This window comes from Pongo pygmaeus, chromosome 2, assembly GCF_028885625.2.
Source record: "Pongo pygmaeus isolate AG05252 chromosome 2, NHGRI_mPonPyg2-v2.0_pri, whole genome shotgun sequence".
Lineage (NCBI taxonomy): Eukaryota > Metazoa > Chordata > Mammalia > Primates > Hominidae > Pongo > Pongo pygmaeus.
Window position 1 is genome coordinate 169,267,036 of NC_085930.1, and position 26,107 is coordinate 169,293,142.

The window sequence follows — 26,107 nt, forward strand, 5'->3', positions numbered from 1 at the left end:
AAAATAACATATGCACAGACTATCACTACAGCACTATTAGTAATAGCAAAAGACTGGAAATAGCCTAAACGTCTATTGATGAGGGACAGGTTGTATAAACTATGATATAGTCACACAGGGGAATATTATACAGCTATAAAAAGGAATAAGGAAGATCTATAGATGTCCACGAGATGTAGTAAAGTGAAAAAATGTGCCAGGTGCGGTGGCTCACGCCTGTCGTCCTAGCACTTTGGGAGGCCAAGGCGGGCAGATCACAAAGTCAGATCGAGACCATCCTGGCTAACGCAGTGAAACCCTGTCTCTACTAAAAATACAAAAAATTAGCCGGGCGTGATGGCAGGCCCCTGTAGTCCCAGCTACTCAGGAGGCTGAGGCAGGAGAATGGCATGAACTGGGGAGGTGGAGCTTGCAGTGAGCTGAGATCGCGCCACTGCGCTCCAGCCTAGGCGACAGAGCAAGACTCCATCTCAAAAAAAAAAAAATTCAAGATGCAGAACAGCATGTATAGTATGATACCTTTTATCTAAGAAAGGGAAGAATATGAAGATATATGGATTTTCTCACATTTAAAAAAAACCAAGAAATCCTAAACAGTATTCAGTAACATATTATTAGAATAATATTGTTATTTTCAAACTATATTTTGGGATATAATGTTTTTAGGAATCAAAATTTTCTGGTCAGAGAGAGTTGCTCTTAAAAAATCAAGAGTAAAACTCTATAATCTTAAATTTAAATTAGAAACCTCAGCATAAACTCGTGATGTATTTTTATCGGTCAAAAACAAAAGCATTTCTTCCCAGTGTAGACTCAAGTAAGAAGAAAAACGAAAAAAAAATTTTGTCTAGAAGTAATGACCAAATCAGTAGCAATGAATACACGTTATTTACAGATCTGATTGTGGTCTATAAATAACATTTCCCTCCAAAAGGAGCAAGGCCCTCATGGAAAAATGGTTGATTCCAAGTCTAGATGGGAAATGTACAAAAGAAGCCTGAAACATCTTGTCACACCAGAAAGCAAGGAAGCTATTGAAATCAGTCAAAAGAACATAGGAGCCAACTGGCCAAACATGAGACAATTTGAGCATTAAAGAGAATAACCACGATGGGTTGAAACACACAGAAAATGTTAAAATCTACAAGTTTATCATGATAACATCAATGACAAGAAAAAAGAAATTCACTGGGCATGCTAGGAAAACCAACTTATTACTTGAAAACTGGCAAACAGGAAAATAATTCAGTATTTGTTACCATTCCCCACAGGGTAACCTAATGGTTGAGGAGGCTAAGTATTTTATAGAAGAATTCTAGCTAATAAATGTGGAAGGAATGACAGAATTACAATGTTACTATTTCACAACCCCCAATGAAAAATAGGTCTAAACAACTATCATTAATGGCAGCTAAAAACATTAAGGTACAAAACCCAGTGGGAAGCTATGTGATAGATGAATCAGGTTTATAATACCTGAACACAGTGATCAAATCTTAATATCACTAAAAGAGAGACAAGCAGACATATGTGCCTCCTGATGTGATGCAACAGGAAGTGCACAGCATCACCTAAGGCTCTAAACCCAATGACCAGTCTAGAGGAAACACAGGATAAATGAACATATTAATTGTAATCAAGGCTGGGCGTGGTGGCTTATGCCTTTATTCCCAGCACTTTGGGTGGCTGAGGTGGGCAGAGTTTGAAACTAGCCCAGGCAACAAGGTGAGACCCTGTCTCTACAAAAAACAAACAAAAAAAATTAGCTAGGTGTGGTGGCAGACGCCTGTGGTCCCAGCTACTCGGCAGGCTGAAGTGGGAGGATCGTTTGAGCTTGGGAGGTCAAGACTATCGTGAGCTGTGACTGTGCCACTGCACTCCAGCCTGGGTGATAAAGTGAGAGCATGTCTTGAAAAAATGAATACATAAATAAGTAAATAAAAATAAATAAATGTAATCATACCACAAAGATGGAATCAGTCAAATACAGAATGTGGGAAATTCAACAGAATAACCTGGTTCCTTTAACAAATAAATTGTAAGTAAATAAATAATAAGTTGTTTCAGATTTAAAAAGACTTAAGAGACAAATTAAATGCAATGTGGGGCTTTATTTCCTGATAAAAACAAACCAACTAGAAAAACATATTTAGAAAATAATTGGACAAATGTGATCTGTTACTGTAGAAAGACTTAGGAAAAGACTGGGGAAATGTGAATGTTACTATGGTAATGTTAAAGTGAAAATAGTTCTTATCTTTCAGACTGTTTAAAAAGAACTTAAAAAACAATTCCAGAACTAGTGACGAAGAAAAAGACACGAATATTTTTGCTCACCTCTTCAAGGAGTAGGAGGAATGACTGTAAAGAGGGGAGTAGTCTGATGACAAGTGTTTCAAAGGAGCTAGAGTTTTTTAGGGAAGAGGAGGTTGTAGTGGTCTAGAATCAGCAGGAGTAAGGAAGACATCTAACCAGATCTAGTGATACGCAGCGCATCAAAGAAAAACACCTCTACTTGAGAAGGCTGGAGGAAAAACACTGCTCTCAGTAGTCAGGTGTTGTTTCTTGTCTGTTTTGACATGGAGTCTTGCACTGCCTCCTGGGCTGGAGTGCAATGGCGTGATATGCGGCACACTGCAACCTCCGCCTCCCAGGTTCAAGCTGAGACTCTTCTGCCTCAGCCTCCTGAGTAGCTGGGACTACAGGGGCCCGCCACCACACCCGGCTAATTTTTTTTTTTTTTTTTTGCTATTTATTTATTTATTTATTATTATTATACTTCGGGTTTTATGGTACACGTGCGCAATGTGCAGGTTAGTTACATATGTATACATTTGCCATACTGGTGCGCTGCACCCACCAACTCATCATCTAGCATTAGGTATATCTCCCAATGCTATCCCTCCCCCCTCCCTCCACCCCACAACAGTCCCCAAAGTGTGATGTTCCCCTTCCTGTGTCCATGTGTTCTCATTGTTCAATTCCCATCTATGAGTGAGAATATGCGGTGTTTGGTTTTTTGTTCTTGTGATAGTTTACTGAGAATGATGATTTCCAATTTCATCCATGTCCCTACAAAGGACATGAACTCATCATTTTTTATAGCTGCATAGTATTCCATAGTGTATATGTGCCACATTTTCTTAATCCAATCTATCATTGTTGGACATTTGGGTTGGTTCCAAGTCTTTGCTATCGTGAATAATGCCGCAATAAACATACGTGGGCATGTGTCTTTATAGCAGCATGATTTATAGTCCTTTGGGTATATACCCAGTAATGGGATGGCTGGGTCAAATGGAATTTCTAGTTCTAGATCCCTGAGGAATCGCCACACTGACTTCCACAAGGGTTGAACTAGTTTACAGTCCCACCAACAGTGTAAAAGTGTTCCTGTTTCTCCACATCCTCTCCAGCACCTGTTGTTTCCTGACTTTTTAATGATTGCCATTCTAACTGGTGTGAGATGGTATCTCATTGTGGTTTTGATTTGCATTTCTCCGATGGCCAGTGATGGTGAGCATTTTTTCATGTGTTTTTTGGCTGCATAAATGTCTTCTGAGAAGTGTCTGTTCATGTCCTTTGCCCACTTTTTGATGGGGTTGTTTGTTTTTTTCTTCTAAATTTGTTTGAGTTCATTGTAGATTCTGGATATTAGCCCTTTGTCAGATGAGTAGGTTGCGAAAATTTTCTCCCATTTTGTAGGTTGCCTGTTTACTCTGATGGTAGTTTCTTTTGCTGTGCAGAAGCTCTTCCGTTCAGTTAGATCCCATTTGTCAATTTTGGCTTTTGTGGCCATTGCTTTTGGTGTTTTAGACATGAAGTTCTTGCCCATGCCTATGTCCTGAATGGTAATGCCTAGGTTTTCTTCTAGGGTTTTGATGGTTTTAGGTCTAACGTTTAAGTCTTTAATTCATCTTGAATTGATTTTTGTATAAGGTGTAAGGAAGGGATCCAGTTTCAGCTTTCTACATATGGCTAGCCAGTTTTCCCAGCACCATTTATTAAATAGGGAATCCTTTCCCCATTGCTTGTTTTTGTCAGGTTTGTCAAAGATCAGATAGTTGTAGATATGTGGCATTATTTCTGAGGGCTCTGTTCTGTTCCATTGATCTATATCTCTGTTTTGGTACCAGTACCATGCTGTTTTGGTTACTGTAGCCTTGTAGTATAGTTTGAAGTCAGGTAGTGTGATGCCTCCAGCTTTGTTCTTTTGGCTTAAGATTGACTTGGTGATGTGGGCTCTTTTTTGGTTCCATATGAACTTTAGTTTTTTCCAATTCTGTGAAGAAAGTCATTGGTAGCTTGATGGGGATGGCATTGAATCTGTAAATTACCTTGGGCAGTATGGCCATTTTCACGATATTGATTCTTCCTACCCATGAGCATGGAATGTTCTTCCATTTGTTTGTATCCTCTTTTATTTCCTTGAGCAGTGGTTTGTAGTTCTCCTTGAAGAGGTCCTTCACATCCCTTGTAAGTTGGATTCCTAGGTATTTTATTCTCTTTGAAGCAATTGTGAATGGGAGTTCACTCATGATTTGGCTCTCTGTTTGTCTGTTATTGGTGTATAAGAATGCTTGTGATTTTTGCACATTGATTTTGTATCCTGAGACTTTGCTGAAGTTGCTTATCAGCTTAAGGAGATTTTGGGCTGAGACAATGGGGTTTTCTAGATATACAATCATGTCATCTGCAAACAGGGACAATTTGACTTCCTCTTTTCCTAATTGAATACCCATTATTTCCTTCTCCTGCCTAATTGCCCTGGCCAGAACTTCCAACACTATGTTGAATAGAAGTGGTGAGAGAGGGCATCCCTGTCTTGTGCCAGTTTTCAAAGGGAATGCTTCCAGTTTTTGCCCATTCAGTATGATATTGGCTGTGGGTTTGTCATAGATAGCTCTTATTATTTTGAGATATGTCCCATCAATATCTAATTTATTGAGAGTTTTTAGCATGAAGGGTTGTTGAATTTTGTCAAAGGCCTTTTCTGCATCTATTGAGATAATCATGTGGTTTTTGTCTTTGGTTCTGTTTATATACTGGATTACATTTATTGATTTGCGTATATTGAACCAGCCTTGCATCCCAGGGATGAAGCCCACTTGATCATGGTGGATAAGCTTTTTGATGTGCTGCTGGATTCGGTTTGCCAGTATTTTATTGAGGATTTTTGCATCAATGTTCATCAAGGATATTGGTCTAAAATTCTCTTTTTTGGTTGTGTCTCTGCCCGGCTTTCGTATCAGGATGATGCTGGCCTCATAAAATGAGTTAGGGAGGATTCCCTCTTTTTCTACTGATTGGAATAGTTTCAGAAGGAATGGTACCAGTTCCTCCTTGTATCTCTGGTAGAATTCGGCTGTGAATCCATATGGTCCTGGACTTTTTTTGGTTGGTAAGCTATTGATTATTGCCACAATTTCAGCTCCTGTTATTGGTCTATTCAGAGATTCAACTTCTTCCTGGTTTAGTCTTGGGAAGGTGTATGTGTTGAGGAAATTATCCATTTCTTCTATATTTTCTAGTTTATTTGCGTAGAGGTGTTTGTAGTATTCTCTGATGGTAGTTTGTATTTCTGTGGGATCGGTGGTGATATCCCCTTTATCATTTTTTATTGCATCTATTTGATTCTTCTCTCTTTTTTTCTTTATTAATCTTGCTAGCGGTCTATCAATTTTGTTGATCCTTTCAAAAAACCAGCTCCTGGATTCATTAATTTTGTGAAGGGTTTTTTGTGTCTCTATTTCCTTCAGTTCTGCTCTGATTTTAGTTATTTCTTGCCTTCTGTTAGCTTTTGAATGTGTTTCCTCTTGCTTTTCTAGTTCTTTTAATTGTGATGTTAGAGTGTCAATTTTGGATCTTTCCTGTTTTCTCTTGTGGGCATTTAGTGCTATAAATTTCCCTCTACACACTGCTTTGAATGCAATCCAGAAATTCTGGTATGTTGTGTCTTGGTTCTCGTTGGTTTCAAAGAACATCTTTATTTCTGCCTTCATTTCGTTATGTACCCAGTAGTCATTCAGGAGCAGGTTGTTCAGTTTCCATGTAGTTGAGCGGTTTTGAGTGAGATTCTTAATCCTGAGTTCTAGCTTGATTGCACTGTGATCTGAGAGATAGTTTGTTATAATTTCTGTTGTTTTACATTTACTGAGGAGAGCTTTACTTCCAACTATGTGGTCAATTTTGGAATAGGTGTGGTGTGGTGCTGAAAAAAATGTATATTCTGTTGATTTGGGGTGGAGAGTTCTGTAGATGTCTATTAGGTTGGCTTGGTGCAGAGGTGAGTTCAATTCCTGGGTATCCTTGTTGACTTTCTGTCTCGTTGATCTGTCTAATGTTGACAGTGGGGTGTTAAAGTCTCCCATTATTAATGTGTGGGAGTCTAAGTCTCTTTGTAGGTCACTCAGGACTTGCTTTATGAATCTGGGTGCTCCTGTATTGGGTGCATATATATTTAGGATAGTTAGCTCTTCTTGTTGAATTGATCCCTTTACCATTATGTAATGGCCTTCTTTGTCTCTTTTGATCTTTGTTGGTTTAAAGTCTGTTTTATCAGAGACTAGGATTGCAACCCCTGCCTTTTTTTGTTTTCCATTTGCTTGGTAGATCTTCCTCCATCCTTTTATTTTGAGCCTATGTGTGTCTCTGCATGTGAAATGGGTTTCCTGAATACAGCACACTGATGGGTCTTGACTCTTTACCCAATTTGCCAGTCTGTGTCTTTTAATTGGAGCATTTAGTCCATTTACATTTAAAGTTAATATTGTTATGTGTGAATTTGATCCTGTCATTATGATGTTAGCTGGTTATTTTGCTCGTTAGTTGATGCAGTCTCTTCCTAGTCTCGATGGTCTTTACATTTTGGCATGATTTTGCAGTGGCTGGTACCGGTTGTGCCTTTCCATGTTTAGCGCTTCCTTCAGGAGCTCTTTTAGGGCAGGTCTGGTGGTGACAAAATCTCTCAGCATTTGCTTGTCTGTAAAGGATTTCATTTCTCCTTCACTTATGAAGCTTAGTTTGGCTGGATATGAAATTCTGGGTTGAAAATTCTTTTCTTTAAGAATGTTGAATATTGGCCCCCACTCTCTTCTGGCTTGTAGGGTTTCTACCGAGAGATCCGCTGTTAGTCTGATGGGCTTCCCTTTGAGGGTAACCTGACCTTTCTCTCTGGCTGCCCTTAACATTTTTTCCTTCATTTCAACTTTGGTGAATCTGACAATTATGTGTCTTGGAGTTGCTCTTCTCGAGGAGTATCTTTGTGGCGTTCTCTGTATTTCCTGTATCTGAATGTTGGCCAGCCTTACTAGATTGTGGAAGTTCTCCTGGATAATATCCTGCAGAGTGTTTTCCAACTTGGTTCCATTCTCCCCGTCACTTTCAGGTACACCAATCAGACGTAGATTTGGTCTTTTCACATAGTCCCACATTTCTTGGAGGCTTTGCTCATTTCTTTTTATTCTTTTTTCTCTAAACTTCCCTTCTCGCTTCATTTCATTCATTTCGTCTTCCAGGGCTGATACCCTTTCTTCCATTTGATCGCATCGGCTCCTGAGGCTTCTGCATTCTTCACATAGTTCTCGAGCCTTGGTTTTCAGCTCCATCAGCTCTTTTAAGCACTTCTCTGTATTGGTTATTCTAGTTATACATTCTTCTAAATTTTTTTCAAAGTTTTCAACTTCTTTGCCTTTGGTTTGAATATCCTCCCGTAGCTCGGAGTAATTTGATCGTCTGAAGCCTTCTTCTCTCAGCTCGTCAAAGTCATTCTCCATCCAGCTTTGTTCCGTTGCTGGTGAGGAACTGCGTTCCTTTGGAGGAGGAGAGGCACTCTGCTTTTTAGAGTTTCCAGTTTTTCTGCTGTTTTTCCCCATCTTTGTGGTTTTATCTACTTTTGGTCTTTGATGATGGTGATGCACAGATGGGTTTTTGGTGTGGATGTCCTTTCTGTTTGTTAGTTTTCCTTCTAACAGACAGGACCCTCAGCTGCAGGTCTGTTGGAGTACCCGGCCGGCAGTGTGAGGTGTCAGTCTGCCCCTGCTAGGGGGTGCCTCCCAGTTAGGCTGCTCGGGGGTCAGGGGTCAGGGACCCACTTGAGGAGGCAGTCTGCCCGTTCACAGATCTCCAGCTGCGTGCTGGGAGAACCACTGCTCTCCTCAAAGCTGTCAGACGGACATTTAAGTCTGCAGAGGTTACTGCTGTCTTTTTGTTTGTCTGTGCCCTGCCCCCAGAGGTGGAGCCTACAGAGGCAGGCAGGCCTCCTTGAGCTGTGGTGGGCTCCACCCAGTTGGAGCTTCCCAGCTGCTTTGTTTACCTAAGCGAGCCTGGGCAATCGCGGGCGCCCCTCCCCCAGCCTCGCTGCCACCTTGCTGTTTGATCTCAGACTGCTGTGCTAGCAATCAGCGAGACTCCGTGGGCATAGGACCCTCAGAGCCAGGTGCAGGCTATAATCTCCTGGTGCACCGTTTCCTAAGCCTGTCGGAAAAGCACAGTATTTGGGTGGGAGTGGCCCGATTTTCCAGGTGCTGTCTGTCACCCCTGGAAAGGGAACTCCCTGACCCCTTGCGCTTCCCGAGTGAGGCAATGCCTCGCCCCTGCTTCGGCTGGGGCACGGTGCGCTCACCCACTGACCTGCGCCCACTGTCTGGCACTCCCTAGTGAGATGAACACGGTACCTCAGATGGAAATGCAGAAATCACCCATCTTCTGTGTTGCTCACGCTGGGAGCTGTAGACCGGAGCTGTTCTTATTCAGCCATCTTGGCTCCTCCCCGCTCCCGGCTAATTTTTTTGTATTTTTAGTAGAGATAGGGTTTCACCATGTTAGCCAGGATGGCCTCGATCTCCTGACCTCATGATCCACCCGCCTTGGCCTCCCAAAGTGCTGGGATTACAGGCATGAGCTACCGTGCCCGGCCAGTAGTCAGCTGTTGTTAATTACAACAGGAATGCCCTTAGTGAAATGGCTGAGCTTTGTCTGCAAGGCCACAGCTATATGACTGCAGGTTGTGTACTGCACAACTCTGGGTCTATGTGAATAGTGCCCTCTGGAATTGAGCAGGCTGCTGACTGCAGGTGGTGTCTTCAAATTTCCTAGGCCTACAACTACACATATGAAACCCCATGTAGCGGGTGGCTGTAGATTTTTTAGGTCTCCTTTCAGGATGGAGAGAAAGGAGCTACCTCATAGACCCCCAGGCTCTGATCTCAAACAGACACTTGGATCTAGTCCCTTGTCTCACTTCAAGTATTAATACTTTCAGTTTCCTTAGCCAGCAGGAGCAACTTTCCTCACTGCCTTTTCCTGCCTGCTTCTGGACCTGAAGTAGGTCTGAGACTCCACACTGCATTTTTGTTCTGTTTCTGGTCCACAGAGATCTTTATCTTGTTTTTGAGTCCAGATGAGTCTTATATATATATATATATATATATATACACACACACACACACACACACTTATATATATATAACATATATTATATATACATATACATATATACATATACATATATATATATATATATATTTAAATCTTTTGGTGCCAAAAGTATGTCTCGTTCTTCCATGTATGAATTAACACCATTTTCACGAGAAGTCTGAGCTCTCAGAGATTTTTTTTTAAAGATCCAAAATGCCATCTTCTAGAAACAGTTTAAAGCTAATAGAATGATATAAAAATTTTAAAGGGAAGTTATATGTTAGTTTCTTTACAGCAACATGCTATCTAGTCAAACTGCCTGCAAACTTTCCTAAACAAACAGGTTTAAGAAAATTCAACATTTAAAAATACATATTTTTAAATAAATTATTTATAAATAAATATCATTTATAAATTTATTTTATTATAAATAAAATTTTAAATATTTAAAAATATAAATATTATTCTAAATACATTTAAATTTGAAATATTATTTTAAATATTTTAAAACATTTAAAATATTTAAAATAATATTTAAAACATTTAAAATATTTAAAATATTTAAAATAATATTTAAAACATTTAAAATATTTAAAATAATATTTAAAATATTTAAAATAATATTTAAAATAATATTTAAAATATTTAAAATATTATTTTAAATATTTAAAATATTTAAAATAATATTTTAAACATTTATAAAATACTTATATTATTTTAAAATAAATAAATTTATTTTAAAATAAAATAAATTATTATTTATAATTTATTTAAAATATAAATATTATTTAAATTTAAATATAAATTTAAATTAAACAAATTTAAATATTTATAAATATCATTTTAAACACAAAGATAACTTAGATTAGATAAGCCATTTAAGCATTTCCACGGTTCATCTTATTTCACATAAAAATCCTCTCATCACTAGGATAATTCCTTTTTATTATGAAAGAACTCCTCTTTCTAGATATAGTCTCATGTTGGGGCATTTCTGTAATTAAGGCTAAAACTTATTTAGCACTACTATATTAGCTATAAATATAATATTATACCCCAATTAGTTGATTAGAACTCACAATGGATTCTATGTCATATACAGAATATTATAATGGTTTAGATCCCAGGTTAATTAGAAGAAATATACATTAAACCATCATCTGGATCCTAAATCCTTCTTAAAAGAAACATAGAAGATAGAGGGACATATCAAATCACATGATGGAGATACAATCAGCCCAGTCCAGACTGAGAAACTCTACCAGACAGATAACTTGGTTCTTCAACAAACAAACTGCAGGGCAGGAAACAGAGATAGAAGGGTACTCTACAGACTAAAAGAGACTTAAAAGATACATCAGCCATTGCAATATGTAAAACTGGATCCTGATTCAAACAAAGTTTTGTGGCATGTAGGAAACAACTGGACATTTAAACACTTTGTGGATATTTGATAATGTTAAGAAATTATTATTATTATTATATGATATGATAACGGTAGTGTGGTTATATTAAAACAGAGTCCTTATCTTTTAGTTATATATACTACAATATTTACAAATGAAATACAATGTCTGAATTTGGGGAACAAGAAAAGTAGATAGGACGTAGACTGGGCAGGCTTAAGCATGAATTGGTGATTATTGGGGCTGGGTGATGAGTACATGGGGATTCAATATACTCGTCTGTGTATGTTTTAAATTATCTAAATAAAAAGTTTTACAATTTTAAAATAAATAAACAGAATAAAGAAAAAGTATAATATACCTAATTATTAGTAATCTAGTGACATTATCATCCAAATTTTAAAATCTGGATATGTGGGCTAACAGAATATTTGAAAAGACCTGCCCATGCTTCTAAATTTTTATAGTAATAATATGAATTATGAATACTGAAGATAGAGGCAATTGATACAGGCAAAAGGAAGAAGAGGAAGGTCGAATCCTTCTTTTTCAGAGGATTTGCATTGGCACATTGTACTTTGATCTTCTCCTTGTACCTTTCTTCAACTAATTATTAATATATTAAGAGCAGGGCACTGGGCTAGAGGCCCTGAAGGAGAGACAAAGATGAGCCATGAGGACACTTGTGCCCTTCCACTGATGTCCTTTGACCTGTAAAACATTTCTCCCCACTTCCCATTGCCACATCCCAACCTTCTTGTATTAATCTACAAAATATTTCACTTCAAAATTTTCTTCTGATGGGACTGAGGATACACTATACCAAAATATGGCACTATGGCATACTGAATATTTTAAGCTAAAGGAATTTGATAAAACAAGAGCAGCAGGAGGTCAGTCTGACCTTCCCCTACTCTTCTTCCCTAACACAGGTCATTAAACCTAGAAAGGATTTTCTGACCTTTTCCTGAAGCAGGTCATAAGACTCTCATGTGAGAGGTGCCCTCCCTATACCCAGAAGAAAGTTATATCCTTATTTCTGAAGACACAGGGACAAGAGAAGAATCTAAACACACAGGTCTTGCTAAATTTCCCCCAGCTTATTACCACTAGATCATACCTTTTTTGCCCTATTGTGTATCGCCACAACTGTCTACTTTTCATCAAACGTAGCATAAAAGCACACAGGCTTAACTGTTTCTTCAGGTCTACATTTCCTCAGGAAGGCTCCAGTGTCATGTAAAACTTACATTATATCAATTTATATGCTTTTTTCTTATTAATATATCTTTTGTTATAGGGACCTCAGTCATGAGCCTAGGATGGGTAGAGATATTTTTCTTCCCCTACACTTCCTAATTCCCAATAAGAACTTCCTATACCATTTTCCCATTTTGACTCTCCTTAAGTAATTCTTAAAATAAAATTTTTTTAAAAATCAGGTTAAATAAGTTCATCCAATTACAAATAAGTAAAACAATTAACCCTGTCAGTAACTGGCAGATTAGGCCTGCCTTGGATTCAGCTCCAGGAGTCAAATCCAATATGCTCCTGTTTGTTACAGCTTTTTCTCTCCTTCCCTCACTGAATCCACATATTTCCTCAAGGTTTCCCATTTCACCATATTTGTCCTAAATGCATAACTGAAGTAGCTTTGGGCATTCAGGTTCTATATCTGTGAAAGGTTTTTATGTCAGACAAAGTGACTAATGGAATAGTTAAAATATTTCTAATGTGACTGAATTTTTATAAGCTTGACTAAATATAATTAATGAAGATAATTCCATATTCTGTACAGTTAACTAATATGAAAAGAAGCAGGTTTAATCAACCTTGGAACATAATCATACCTGCATGGCCCTTCTTTTAGTTAATGTTACTTGAAAATTTTTCCATTCCCAGTGTTGTTCCACCACATGTGCAAAAACAACATGTCCATTTCCACAGGCTCCAGCAATCTGAGTGCCATCAATAGACCATGCAATATTAAATATGCTGCCAGTGTTGGGTTTTTCTAATGCATATGACCACTGGGGGAGAAAAAACAAGAAAAAAATGGACTTACTGAAAAAAAATTTTTAGGAAGTTTTAAATCAGGTACATGACAACATATTAAGATCATTTTTAAAAGAATGTCTATTCTGGAATTATTAAAGTATTTTTCTTAATAAAATTATAGTATACTGAATGGAAAATACAGATGTAATTGTTAAAGTCCATAGTAGAACATCATGATAAAACGGTGTATGAAATATCTCAAGAACTGTGAAAAACCCACATCATCTCAATGTTTACTATTCCTTTTAAGTAATAATACTTAATAGGTAAACACAAAGATTCTGTAGAAAAAACAAAGACATCTTACTATTCATTCCTAATATATAGTCTCTACATCTAAAAATATTTCTCATTACAACATTTTAAGAATGTCACAAAAAAATTGAAACTCAACACACAATGTAACTAAATAGCTCTGACACACATCTTAAATCATGAAATTACACGAAACTGGATCTATTTCTTTTTTTTTTTAACAGACTGCAGTAAGTATAACCTCTCCTAGAACCTATCTATCTGTTTGAGAAAGTTATCTAGCGATATTAATAAGCATTAAATAGGACAAAAGAGATTCTTGTGTGTGTGTATATAAATAAGACATAAGAAAAAAACAAACTTTTTAATACATGGTATTATATGCACTTGTTTCATTTTTCAGATGCAACATATGTTATTTGCTAGGATGATTAATTTGACTAAACTTATATACATATTCTCTTTCCATTCTTCCAGTCTTACAGCGTATAATCACAGTCTTGATTTTGTTGTTGTTGTTGCTCTCGGCTGGATATATATACATATATATATATTTTATTTGTTTGTTTGTTTGTTTTACATTGTTTTTTTCCAGAAATACTAATTATTAGCTACAGGCTCACTTTGACAACAAATCTAGGGGAATGGAAAAATATAAAGATTTACTAATTGATGCTATTACAAAACAAGACTTTAAAATTCCTAATGAAAGTTCATACATAACATAAAAATACTGAAAGGCTCTTCGACCACTCACTGACACTCTTTTACAACTCTCCCCACCCTCCAACTTTGGAGCCACTAACTGTTGCTTTAATGGCCTCAGTAAAGGCCTAATAATAAAGTTATCAAGGAGAAGATAATGAACAAACCATAACCTTTGCTTCATCAGCAGTATGAAAATACTAGAAACTTCCTTTTCGAAAATTAAGAAGAATCAATTAAAAAAAGAATACATATAATATTTGAAGTCATCTTTTGAAAATAACTGTAGAAGACTTGGAACTTCAAAGATACTAATAACCTGCTTTGGGCAATAAAACGAAATTAATTCATTTGTGTTTGACAAACAAGAATTATGAAACATTACATGAATACTATTTTACATAAAGATTAAAAGTGGTTGATAATGACAAATGAGACTTGATTTATTAACATATAGGCTTATGGCATATCTCTCTCTCTTTCTAAATCTAGGCTATCCTCATGGTGTAGAAGAAACAGAGATCTTAGTTTAATTTCTATTTTAAAACCATACATTCATATAACAGTCCTTCCTTAACCATGGAGATAAGTCCCAGGATCCCCAGTGGAAGCCTGAAACTATGGATGGTACTAAACCCTACGCATCCGATGTTTTTTTCTATATATACATACCTATGTTAAAGTTTAATTTATAAATTAGGGAAAGTAAGAGATTAACAATGTCTAATAATACAATAGAACAATTATAAAAATATACCATAGTAGAAGTTATGTGAATGTGGTCTCTATTTCTGGAAATTTCCATTTTGGACTGCAGTTGACAGAGGGTAACTGAACTCATAGAAAGAGAAACTGTGAAAAAGGGAGGACTACCAAATTTCAAGTATGGTTTTAAAACACTGGAAGAACCGAATCAGCCAGAAAGTAATGTCTTACTAAAATTAAACAGAAATATTTATCTAAGAACTTACAGATGCATGATCCTAAGAGGAGAAAATGAAATGTTTAGATAATGGTATATCATCACCCTATATTCAACTGATTTCCTTTACAGTCCACACGAACCAACAGAAATAAAATCTGCAACATGCAACTTATCCCTGAAAACACATCTCAGGGAATAAGATTGAGTATCCTTTACCTGAAATGCTTGGGAGCCAGAAGCGAATTTTGAATTTCTTCAGATTTTGAAATATTTGCATATACATAAGAAGATATCTTGAGAATGAGACCCAAATCTAAACACGAAATTCATTTATGTTTCATATATATGTTATACACATAGCATAAAGGTAATTTTATATATATTTCTTATAATTTTGTGCATGAAACAAAATTTTGTAAGTGTTTTGGTTGTGACCTGTCACATGAGGTCAAGTGTTGGAATTTTCTACTTGTAGCATCATATTGGTCCTCAAAAAGTTTTGGATTTTGGAGTATTTTGGCTTTTGAATTTTTCAGATTAGGAATCCTCAACCTGTATAACAATATTGTGATAGTAAAGTTAAATTAAATTCTTACATTAAAAATTTTTAAATTTACAATTTAAAAATTATTTTAAATGTAAGCATTAAAAATTAAAATTTCATCACCCAGGTATTAAGCCCAGTACCCATTAATGATAACAAACCCCCATGATACAAGGTTACCTATATAACAAACCTTCACATGTACCCCTGAACTCAAAATAAAAGATTAAAAAATAAATTAAAATTATTTCTCTCTGTTTTAGATTACTCTAGTAATAAAACCATCTAATCAAAACCTAATCAGCAGAGAATAAGTCTTTAATAGTTACTAAAATTGGAGAGACATACTGGAACTATTCCAAAAAATTGAAAAGGAGGCATTCCTCCCCAACTCATTCTATGAGGTCTGCATCATCCTGATACCAAAATCTGGCAGAGATACAACAAAAAAAGAAAACTTCAGGCCAATATCTTTGGTGAACATCAATGCAATAATCCTCAACAAAATACTGGCAAAGTGAATCCAGTAGCATATCAAAAAGCTTATCCACCATGATCAAGTAGGCTTCATCCCCAGATACAAGGCTGATTCAACATACATGAATCAATAAATGTGATTCATTACATAAACAGAAATAAAGACAAAAACCACACGATTATCTCAATAGATGCAGAAAAGGCTTCTGATAAAATTCAACATCCCTTCATGTTAAAAACTCTCAATAAAATAGGTATTGAAAGAATACCTCAAAATAAGAGCCATATATGACAAACTTAGAGCCAGTATCACACTGAAAGGGCAAAAGCTGGAAGCATTCACCTTGAAAACGTGCACAGGACAAGGATGCCCTCTCTCACCACTCCTATTCAATACAGTATTGGAAGTTCTGGCCAGAGCAATCAGGCAAGGAAAAAAAAATAAGGTACTCAGATAGGAAGAGAGGAAGTCACACTATCCCTGTTTGCAGATGACATGATCCAATTATATATCTAGAAAACCCTATCATCTCAGCCCAAAAGCTTCTTAAGCTGATAATCAACTTCAGCAAAGTCTCAGGATACAAAATCAATGTGCAAAAATCACTAGCATTCCTATACATCAACAATAGACAAGCAGAGAGCCAAATCATGAATGAACTCCCATTCACAACTGTCACAAAAAGAATAAAATACCTAGGAATACAGCTAACAAGGGAAGTGAAGAACCTCTACAAGGAGTACTACAAACCACTGCTCAAAGAAATCAGAGAGGACACAAACAAATGGAAAAACATTCCATGCTCATGGATAGGAAGAATCAATATCGTGAAAATGGCCATACTACCCAAAGCAATGTATAGATTCAATGCTATTCCCATTAAACTACCATTGATATTCTTCACAGAACTAGAAAAAAACTATTTTAAAATTCATATGGAGCCAAAAAAGAGCCTGAACAGCCAAGACAATCCTAAGCAAAAAGAACAAAGCTGGAGACATTATACTACCTGACTTCAAACTGTACTAACAGGGCTACAATAACCATAATAGCAAGGTACTGGTATAAGAACAGACACAAAGACCAATGGAACAGAATAGGGAACCCAGAAATAAGACTGCACACCTACAGCTATCTGATCTTCAACAAACCTGACAAAACAAGCAATGAGGAAAGGATTCCCTATTTAATAAACAAATTTATTAAATGGTGTTGGGAGAGCTGGCTAGCCATATGCAGGAAAGTGAAACTGGACCCCTTCGTTAAACCATATACAAACATTAACTCAAGATGGATTAAAGGCAAATGTAAAACATAAAACTATAAAAACCCTAGAAGAAAACCTAGGCAATACCACTCAGGACATAGGCATGGGTACAGATTTCAGGATGAAGGTGCCAAAAGCAATTGCAACAAAAACAAAAATTGATAAATGGGATCTAATTAAACTAAAGAACTTCTGCATAGCAAAAGAAACCATCAACAGGGTAAAGAGACAACCTACAGAATGGGAGAAAATTTTTGCAAACTATGCATCTGACAAAGGTCTAATATACAGCATCTAATAGGAACTTAAACAAATTTACAAGAAAACAACTGCATTAAAAAGTGGGCAAAGAACATGAAAAGACGTCTTCTCAAAAGAAGACATATGTGGCCAACAGTCACATGAAAGCAAGCTCAACATCACTAATCATTGGAGAAATGCAAATCAAAACCACAGTGAGATACCATCTCACACCAGTCAGAATGGCTATTACTAAAAAGTCAGGCCGAGTGCAGTAGCTCACACCTGTACTACCAGCACTTCAGGAGGCTGAGGCGGGTGGATCACTTGCGGTCAGGAGTTCAAGACCAGCCTGGCAAACATAGTGAAACCCTGTCCCTAGTGAAAATACAAAAATTAGCCAGGCATGGTGGCAAGCGCCTATAATCCCAGCTACTTGAGAGGCTGAGGCAGGAGAATCACTTGAACCCACGAGGCGGAGGTTGCAGTGAGCGGAGATCGTGCCAGTGCACTCCAGCCTGGGTGACAGAGGGAGACTCCATCTCAAAAAAAAAAAAAAAAAAAAAAAAAAGGTCAAAAAATAACGGATGCTGGCAAGGTTGTGGAGAAAAAGGAATGCTTTTACACTATTGGTGGGAGTGTAAATTAGTTCATTGTGGAAGATAGTATGGCAATTCCTCAAAGAGCTAAAAGCAGAACTATCATTTGGCCCAGTGATCCCATTACTGGGTATATACCCAAAGGAATATAAATTGTTCTATTATAAAGACACATGCAGCCATATGTTCATTACACTACAATAACAAAGACATGGAATCAACCTAAATTCCTATCAATTATAGGCTGGATAATGAAAATGTGGTACATATATGCCATGGAATACTATGTAGCCATAAAAAGGAACAAGATCATGTCCTTCTCAGGGACATGGATGGAGTTAGAGGGACATTATCCTTAGCAAACAAACACAGGAGCAGAAAATCAAATACCACATGCTCTCACTCATAAGTGGGAGATAAATGATGAGAATACACGGACACATGGGGGGAACAATGCACACTGGGTCCTACTGGAGGGTGGAGGGTGGGAGGGAGGAGAGGGTCAAGAAAAATAACTAATGGATACTAGGCTTAATACCTGGGTGATGAAATAATCTGTACAACAAACTCCCATGACACACATGTATCTATATAACAAACTGCACATCCTGCATGTGTACCCCTGAATTTAAAAGTTAAAATAAAATTGGGGAGACAGGGTTGTATTCTTCCAATCAGTAAACTGAATAATTTTTATTGGTAAATAAAAAAGATCTATTTATCATTTGCGCTTTTAAAGAGATTTTTTTAACACTCTAATTCTCTTTTCTTCCCCAAATATGCTATGAGATACTTGGTTCACATTTGTATTACTACCCTCTAAAAGGGAATGAGACAGCTGCCCTGGTGTAATTTAGTGGTACTGGCAGTGAGAACTCTGGTAGATGAATTTTAAATATCCCTCTTGATGGGGCTCAGAACACACTACCTCCAAAATATGGCACATCAACATAGAGAACACAGCAGAAGCAGGAACGTCATTCTCTAACCTTCTTTCACCACTCTCCCGAGGCAAGTCAGTTCATCAAGGGAGAGGTACCTTCCCTGTACTGGGAGGAAAGGAACATCCTTATCTCTAAAGACACAGGGATGCAGAGAAGAAGAATCTGAACAGAAAGGCTTTGCTAAATTTCCCCCAGTTTATTAGCATTAACTCATAACCTCTTTGTCCAATCATACTTTTGCATGACTGTTCATTTGTAATAAAACCTAAGCATAAAAATACACAGGTTTCCCTGTTTCTTGGCGGGGGGGGTCTTCATTTCTGAAGGCTTCCATGTTATGTAAAGTTTGTATTAATTAAAATTGTATGTTTTTTTTTTTGGTTAATCTGTCTTTTGTTATAGGGTCCTCATCCATGAACCTAAGATGGGAAGAAGAGACATACTTTTTCTCCCCTACACTGTTACTTATCTTACTTATCCCTTTCTTTGACCAGACTCTCACTTTAGGATGTTACTCAAAGTGTGCAAGCCAGCAGCATCTATATCGTGTGTGAGCTTATTAGAAATGTAAATTCATGGACCCTACCCCAAGCTATTGAATCTGAATCTCTGGAGAGGAGAGACAGGAAGCTTTTAACAAGCTCTTGAGATAATTCTTATGCACATAAAGTTAGGATACTTGTTATCAATGCTAGCTGCACATTATTATCATCTTAGAAACTTTAAAACAAAAGAACAACCAAAACCCTGGCTCTGATCCAACCAATTAAATCCAGAATCTCCTGGGGGTAGGTCTGGATGTGTGTTTAAAAGTTCTCTAGGTGATTTTAATAAAGAGCCATTGTTTCAAGAGAAGAGCAAAATTTGTAATTTGGTTTATCATTAGCAGCTGGCTCTCTGACAGTACCTTACCAACTCGTCTGCTAACTATTAAGACAATTATACAACCTTGTCTTAGCCTCTAAACCAGCTTCTCCCAGGTATGTGAACATTTGGCTTCTTATATTCATAACCTAATTTTCTTCTTTTGCACTTTTTATTTCTTTGAATTTCAAACATAAACTTAAGTAGGAATAATAATACAAAGCAGTGGTTTTCAAACTTCAGTGTGCATCAGAGTTACCTAGGATTGTTAAAATGGATTCCTGGGCCCGACCCCAGAGTGTCTGATTTAGTAGATGTGGGCTGGAGTCAAACAATTTGCATTTCTAACAAGCTCCGAGAGGGTCCTGAAGCTACTGGGCCAATGACCACACTTTGAGAATGACTGGCATAATAGATCCCCATTTACCTGTTACCCAGTTTCCAACAATTATCAACTAATGGCTAATTCTCATCTCCTCTGTACCACCATCCACTTCTCCATGGCCCAGATTATTTGAAGCAAATCCCTAACATATCATTTCATCAATAAATATTTCAGTATACAGTAGTCCCTTCTTGTCCACAGGGATAGGTTCCAAGACCCCCAGTGGAGGCCTGAAACCACAGATAGTACTGTCCTATCTATATAACACTATGAACAGATTTATTTTTCCTCCTTCACAATTTCATGGATAGAAGATTCATCTTTACCATAGATGTTAGCAACCTCAGCCTACCATCTTTTTCTAATTGAGAACTTTCACCTTTTCACTTAAAGGAAGCACTTTATGGCTTCTCTTTGACACACTGAATTGCTAGCATCCCTACTTTTGTGCTTTGGGGCCATTATTAAGAAAACGAAGGGTTACTTGAACACAAGCCCTGAAATACTGTGACAGTTGATTTGATAACTAAGCCAGCTACTAAGTAACTTACAGGTGGGTAGTGTACAGAGTGGATATGCTGGACAAAGGGATGATTCATGTCCTGGGAAAACAAAGTAGGATGGCTTGAGGTTTCATCATGCTGCTCAGAACAGTGTGCAATATAAAACTTATGCATTCTTTTTTCTAGAATTTTCCTTTAATATTTTCAGATCATGGTTGACCATAGGTAACTGAAAAATCATGAAAGCAAAACCACAGACAAGGAGGAGCTACTATATATCACTAAAAAGACAGACTTTTTAAACCCAACTTCAATACATCATTAAGTCACTGTTCAAAATTTCCCAATTGTCATTTTTTTCCAGTTTGTTTCCAGTTTGTTTCAATCAAGATGCAAATAAGGTACAACCACTATGTTTGATGGGTAAGATCTTTACGTTCTCTTTCCACATCTTTTTACCCTTGTAATTTTTTTTTTTAAGACAATGTCTTGGTCTGTCACCCATGCTGGAGTACAATGATGCAATAATAGCTTACTCTAGCCTCAATCTCCGGGCTCAAGTGATCCTCCCACCTCAGCATCCTGAGTAGCTGGAACCACAGGTGCATGCCAAGACATTGGGATTTTATTTTTATTTTTAGTAGAGATAAGGTCTGTGTTGCCCAGGCTGCTCTTGAACTCTTGAGCTCAAGTGATCCTCCCGCTTTGGCCTCCCAAAGTGCTGGGATTACAGGCATAAGCCACCACGCCTGGCCTCCCCTTGTAATTTTGTGGTTGTTGAAGCAACTGGGTCATATGTCCTATAAAATTTCCCAGTCTGGATTTTAGCTTCTGCATTCTCATGGTGTTATTTAACATTTCCTCTGTCCCCTTTATTTCCTGTAAATTAGTAGTTAGATTTAGAGTCTTGATCAGATTCAGGTTCCATATTTTTGGCAAGAAAACTTCACAGGTGATGTTGTATACTGTTGTAATTTGTTAAGTGAGGTATTTAAGTTAGGTTTTGTGTGGCACAGTGAGGAACATTCAGACTGGAATGGTGGAAAGATTAGGTTTTTACTCATAGATCTAAGTGAGAAGGCAGAGACAATGGGAGGGTGTGGGGTGTCATCAAGAACATGAATGCTCAACCAGCAGATGGGGAGCAAGAGAGAGGAGTGAAACCTTTGGGTGGAGGCTTTTATTGGTGTGCAGGGTATTACCTAGGTGGGTTTCCCCTGGCAACCCCTAGTGGGGTTGTTTGAAGGGAGCACGAGGATAAGCACGAGAACTTGGGGATTACATTATTAGGTTCCTAACACTTAAAAGTAGGTGATCAAACAGTTTGGGATATGGGGCCTTATCTATCTAGAAGATAAAATGCTAACTAGATGGAGACTATCTCAAAATAGGTGGGTCAAAAGTCAGGGACAAGATAACAAAATGGATGCTGGGACAGCATTACATAAATAAGAGTTATGACATGTACTTCCAGTAGGAAGCAATTAATGTCTGTTGCCTCTCTTCTTATGCTTTTAGTAAACGACAATCATTGCCTACATCTACTAATTCAGTAGGGTTGCAAAATGGGTAATCTTCTAATCTTTTCTTCACTTACTAACTGCAATAGTTTTAGAAAAAGAAGTATACTCCCATCACCTATTTGGTTACCCTGGGGTATATATATCAAAGGCAGGATAAATTCTTGATTACTTCCAGTTAGTTGCCATCATGTGTTGCTTAATGAAGGGGATGCATTCTGAGAAATGGGCTATTAGGTGATTTCATCATGTGAACATCATAGAGTGTACTTATACAAATATAGATAATATAGCATCTAGACTATATGGTGTAGCCTATTGCTCCTAGGCTACAAACCTATCAAGCACCTTACTGTACTGAATACTATAGGAAACTGTCACACAATGATAGTAGTGTACCTAAACATACCTAAACACAAAAAAGTTATAATAAAATACATCATTAAAACATAAAAAATGGTATAACTATATACGACACTTACATGAATGGAGCTTGCAGGCTTGGAAGTTGTTCTGGGTGAGTCAGGAAGTGAATGGTGAGTTAATGTGAAGGCCTGAAACACTACTGCATACTACTATCAATTTTATAAACACTGTATACTTAGGCTACTAAAGTTATTAAAAAATATTTTTCTTTCTTCAATAACAAATTAACTTCAGCTTACTATAACTTTTTTCCTTTATAAACCTCTTAATTTTTTAAACTTTTTGACTCTTGTAGTAACACTAAACTTAAAATAAAACACGTTGTGACAGCTGTACAAATATATTTTCTTTATCTCCTTATTCTTTATGTTTTTTTCTATCTTTAAAATTTTTTGTTTTGGTTTTTACTTTTTAAACTTTCTTGTTAAAAACTAAGATGTAAACACACACATTAGCCTAGGCCTACGCAGGGTCAGAATCATCAATATCACTGTCTTCCACCTCTACATCTTGTCCCACTGGAAGGTCTTCAGGGGCAATAGCATGCATGAAGCTGTCATCTCTTATGATAACAATGTCTTCTTCTGCAATACTTCCTGAAGGACCTATGTGAGGCTGTATTACAGTTAACTTCTTTTTAAAATTGGAGTACACACTAAAATAACAATAAAAAGAATAGTACAAGAAATATATGAACCAGTAACACAGTCATCTACTATCACTATCAAGTATTATGTACTGTACATAATTGTACGTACTGTACTTTTATATGGCTGACAGTGCAGTGGTATGTTTACACCAGCATCAACACAAACACATAAGTAATGTGTTGTACTATGATACTAGGATGGCTATGACATCACTAGGCAATAGGAATTTTTCAACTCCATTATAATCTTACGGGACCACTGTCATATATGCAGTCTGTCACTGACCAAAATGTAATTATGTGATACATGATCGTATCACTTTTCAAAAATATAAATTTGAATAGTGACTAGATACTTGATGATACTTAAAAATTACTGTTAATTGTTTTCAGATTTAATAATGGTATTGAGGTTAGGTTAACAACAGACTTTGTGCTTTCAGTGATATATACTAAAATATTTAGTGACAGAATGATAGGATGCTAGGGATTTGCTTAAGTGGGTGGTGGTACAGATGAGATATGTTATTAGTTGATAATTGTTGGAAGTTGAGTAATGGGTAAATAGGGGTTTGTTATACCAGTTGGTATATACACATTTGATGTGTTTCAATAAATATGATGCTCAAATTGGCTCACTTTTTTTTTTTTTTGAGACACAGTCTTGCTCTGTTGCCCAGGATGGAGTGCAGTGGCACGATCTCAGCTCACTGCAACCTCCGCCTCACAGGTTCAGGCAATTCTCCTGCCTCAGCCTCCAGAGTAGCTGGGACTACAGGCGCCTGCCAGCATGCCCAGCTAATTTTTGTATTTTTAGTAGAGACGGGGTTTCACCATATTAGCCAGGCTGGTCTTGAACTCCTGACCTTGTGATCCGCCCGCCTCAGCATTCCAAAGTGCTGGGATTACAGGCATGGGCCACTGTGCCCAGCTCAAATTGGCTAACTTTTAGCCTGTGAGCTCTCTTTCAAGTTGGGTTTTTTGTTTTTTTTTTTTTTTTTTTTTTAGTCTTCTTGACAGACTCTCATAGCTTTTTTTTTTTTTTTAAGACACTTTCCTTGTTTTCTAGTATGATAAAATGTCCATATTCATATTTTAGATTTCCTGACTTACACGGGGAATTCTCAGTGAGCTCTGGTTCATTTTATAAAAATGTGGAAAATATTATTTAAAGAATGCCCACAAGTGCTTGGATACTATTACTGAGTTGATCATTGCTTTTCTAGGTCTTTTTAGTGGAAAGAAATAGGTAATTTTTTCAAGATAAAAAACAAACTCTAATACTTTCCATTCAAATCCAGGAACTAATCGGATTTCTACTTACCCTCACCAGTCTTACCCCAGGATCTCCTTTAAATTAGCCAAAAAAATCCTCTTTTCTTTTTTGAGATAGAGTTTCACTATGTTTTCCAGGCTGATGTCAAACTCGGTTCGGCAGAAAAATCCCAATTCTTTTTTTCTTTTTCTCTTTTTTTTTTTTTTGAGACGGAGTCTTGCTCTGTCACCCAGGCTTGAGTGCGGTGGCACAATCTTGGCTCACTGCAACCTTTGCCTCCCAGGTTCTCCTGCCTCAGCCTCCCGATTAGCTGGGACTACAGGCACCCGTCACCATACCCGGCTAATTTTTGTATTTTTAGTAGAGACGGGGTTTTGCCATGTTGGCCAGGCTGGTCTCAAACTCCTGACCTCAGGTGATCCACCCGCCCCAGCCTCCCAGAGTGCTGGGATTACAGGCATGGGCTGCCACGCCTGGCCCTAAAAATCCCAATTCTTAAGAAACCAATATAGATACTCAGAATAATACTATTAATACCACAAAGAAATGATTATAATAGAGTTTAAAACTTCTTTTTGCATTCTATTTTTCCCTTAGGCCAATTTTCTTTTAAGCAACAACTTTATTCAGATGTCATATATTATAAAATTCATCCTTTTAAAGTATAGAATTCAGTAGTTTTTAGTATATTCAAAGTTGTGCAACAATCACCACTATCTAATTTCAGAACATTTTCATCGCCATAAAAGGAAACCCCATATCCATCAGAAGTCACTCCCATTCCCTGCAACCCTCAGCTCCTAGCAGCCATTAATCTACTTTTATTTTCTATTTTGATTATTTCATATAAATAAAACACTACATTATGTGGCCTTTTGTGTCTGGCTTCTTTCACTTAGCATGTTTTTTTTCAGGGTTCATCCACGTTGTAGCATGTATCAGTACTTTATTCTTTTTTACCGCCAAATAATATTCTATTGTATGGATAGAACATAGTTTGTTTATACACTAAGCAGTGGATGGACACTTCAATTTTTTCAGCTTTTTGGCTTTTATGAATAATGTTGCTATGAGCATTTATGTGGACATATGTTTTCATTTCTCTTGGGTATATACCCAGGTATGGAATTGCTGGATCTATGGTAACTCCATGTTTAATGTTTTGAGTAGCTGCCAAACATTTTCCAAAGTGGAGGGGTTACTTTCTACTGGGTCTCTACTATGAGCACCAGGAGCAGACAATCAAATAATTTAAATCACTGAAAATAGTTATTCTATGAGAAGTTATGCAAATAAGTGAATCCACAATTAGATCCATTTGTTTCATTTACTTTTGAGGTTTAGGAATTGCTTTCTAAAAAGTTAATCTTTATATAATTATGTAAAATATTTAAATGATTCCAAAGTTGAATTTACAAGAAAAAGTATACAAAGTATAGTCAAATAAGTCTAACTTCTATTCCTTTTCTCTCCATTTCTTCCCTCTCTATAGATAACAATTTTTTATTTTTGTTTTATCCTCACATCTTTCTTCAACATGTGTGTATGTGTGTGTGTGTGTATCCATAGCAATATGTCCCAGAGATCATCTGTTGTAATATATGAAGATACACTTTCCTATATAGCTATTGACAGTATGATCAATA

The 26,107-nt window shown here is 36.9% G+C and overlaps 1 protein-coding gene across 6 annotated transcripts in view; it reads right to left on the reverse strand.

Moving 5' to 3' along the window:
* Positions 1-26,107, reverse strand: part of IFT80 (intraflagellar transport 80) — a 144,657-nt gene that overhangs the window by 52,264 nt on the left and 66,286 nt on the right. For 5 of the 6 annotated variants that reach the window (XM_063662379.1, XM_054482702.2, XM_054482705.2 and 2 more), the window contains one exon: positions 12,674-12,853. The exons of the other annotated variant lie outside the window; for it this stretch is intronic. In XM_063662379.1, coding sequence (XP_063518449.1) covers positions 12,674-12,853 — 180 coding nt within the window. The remainder of the gene's footprint in view (positions 1-12,673; positions 12,854-26,107) is intronic. 6 annotated transcript variants of the gene reach the window in all.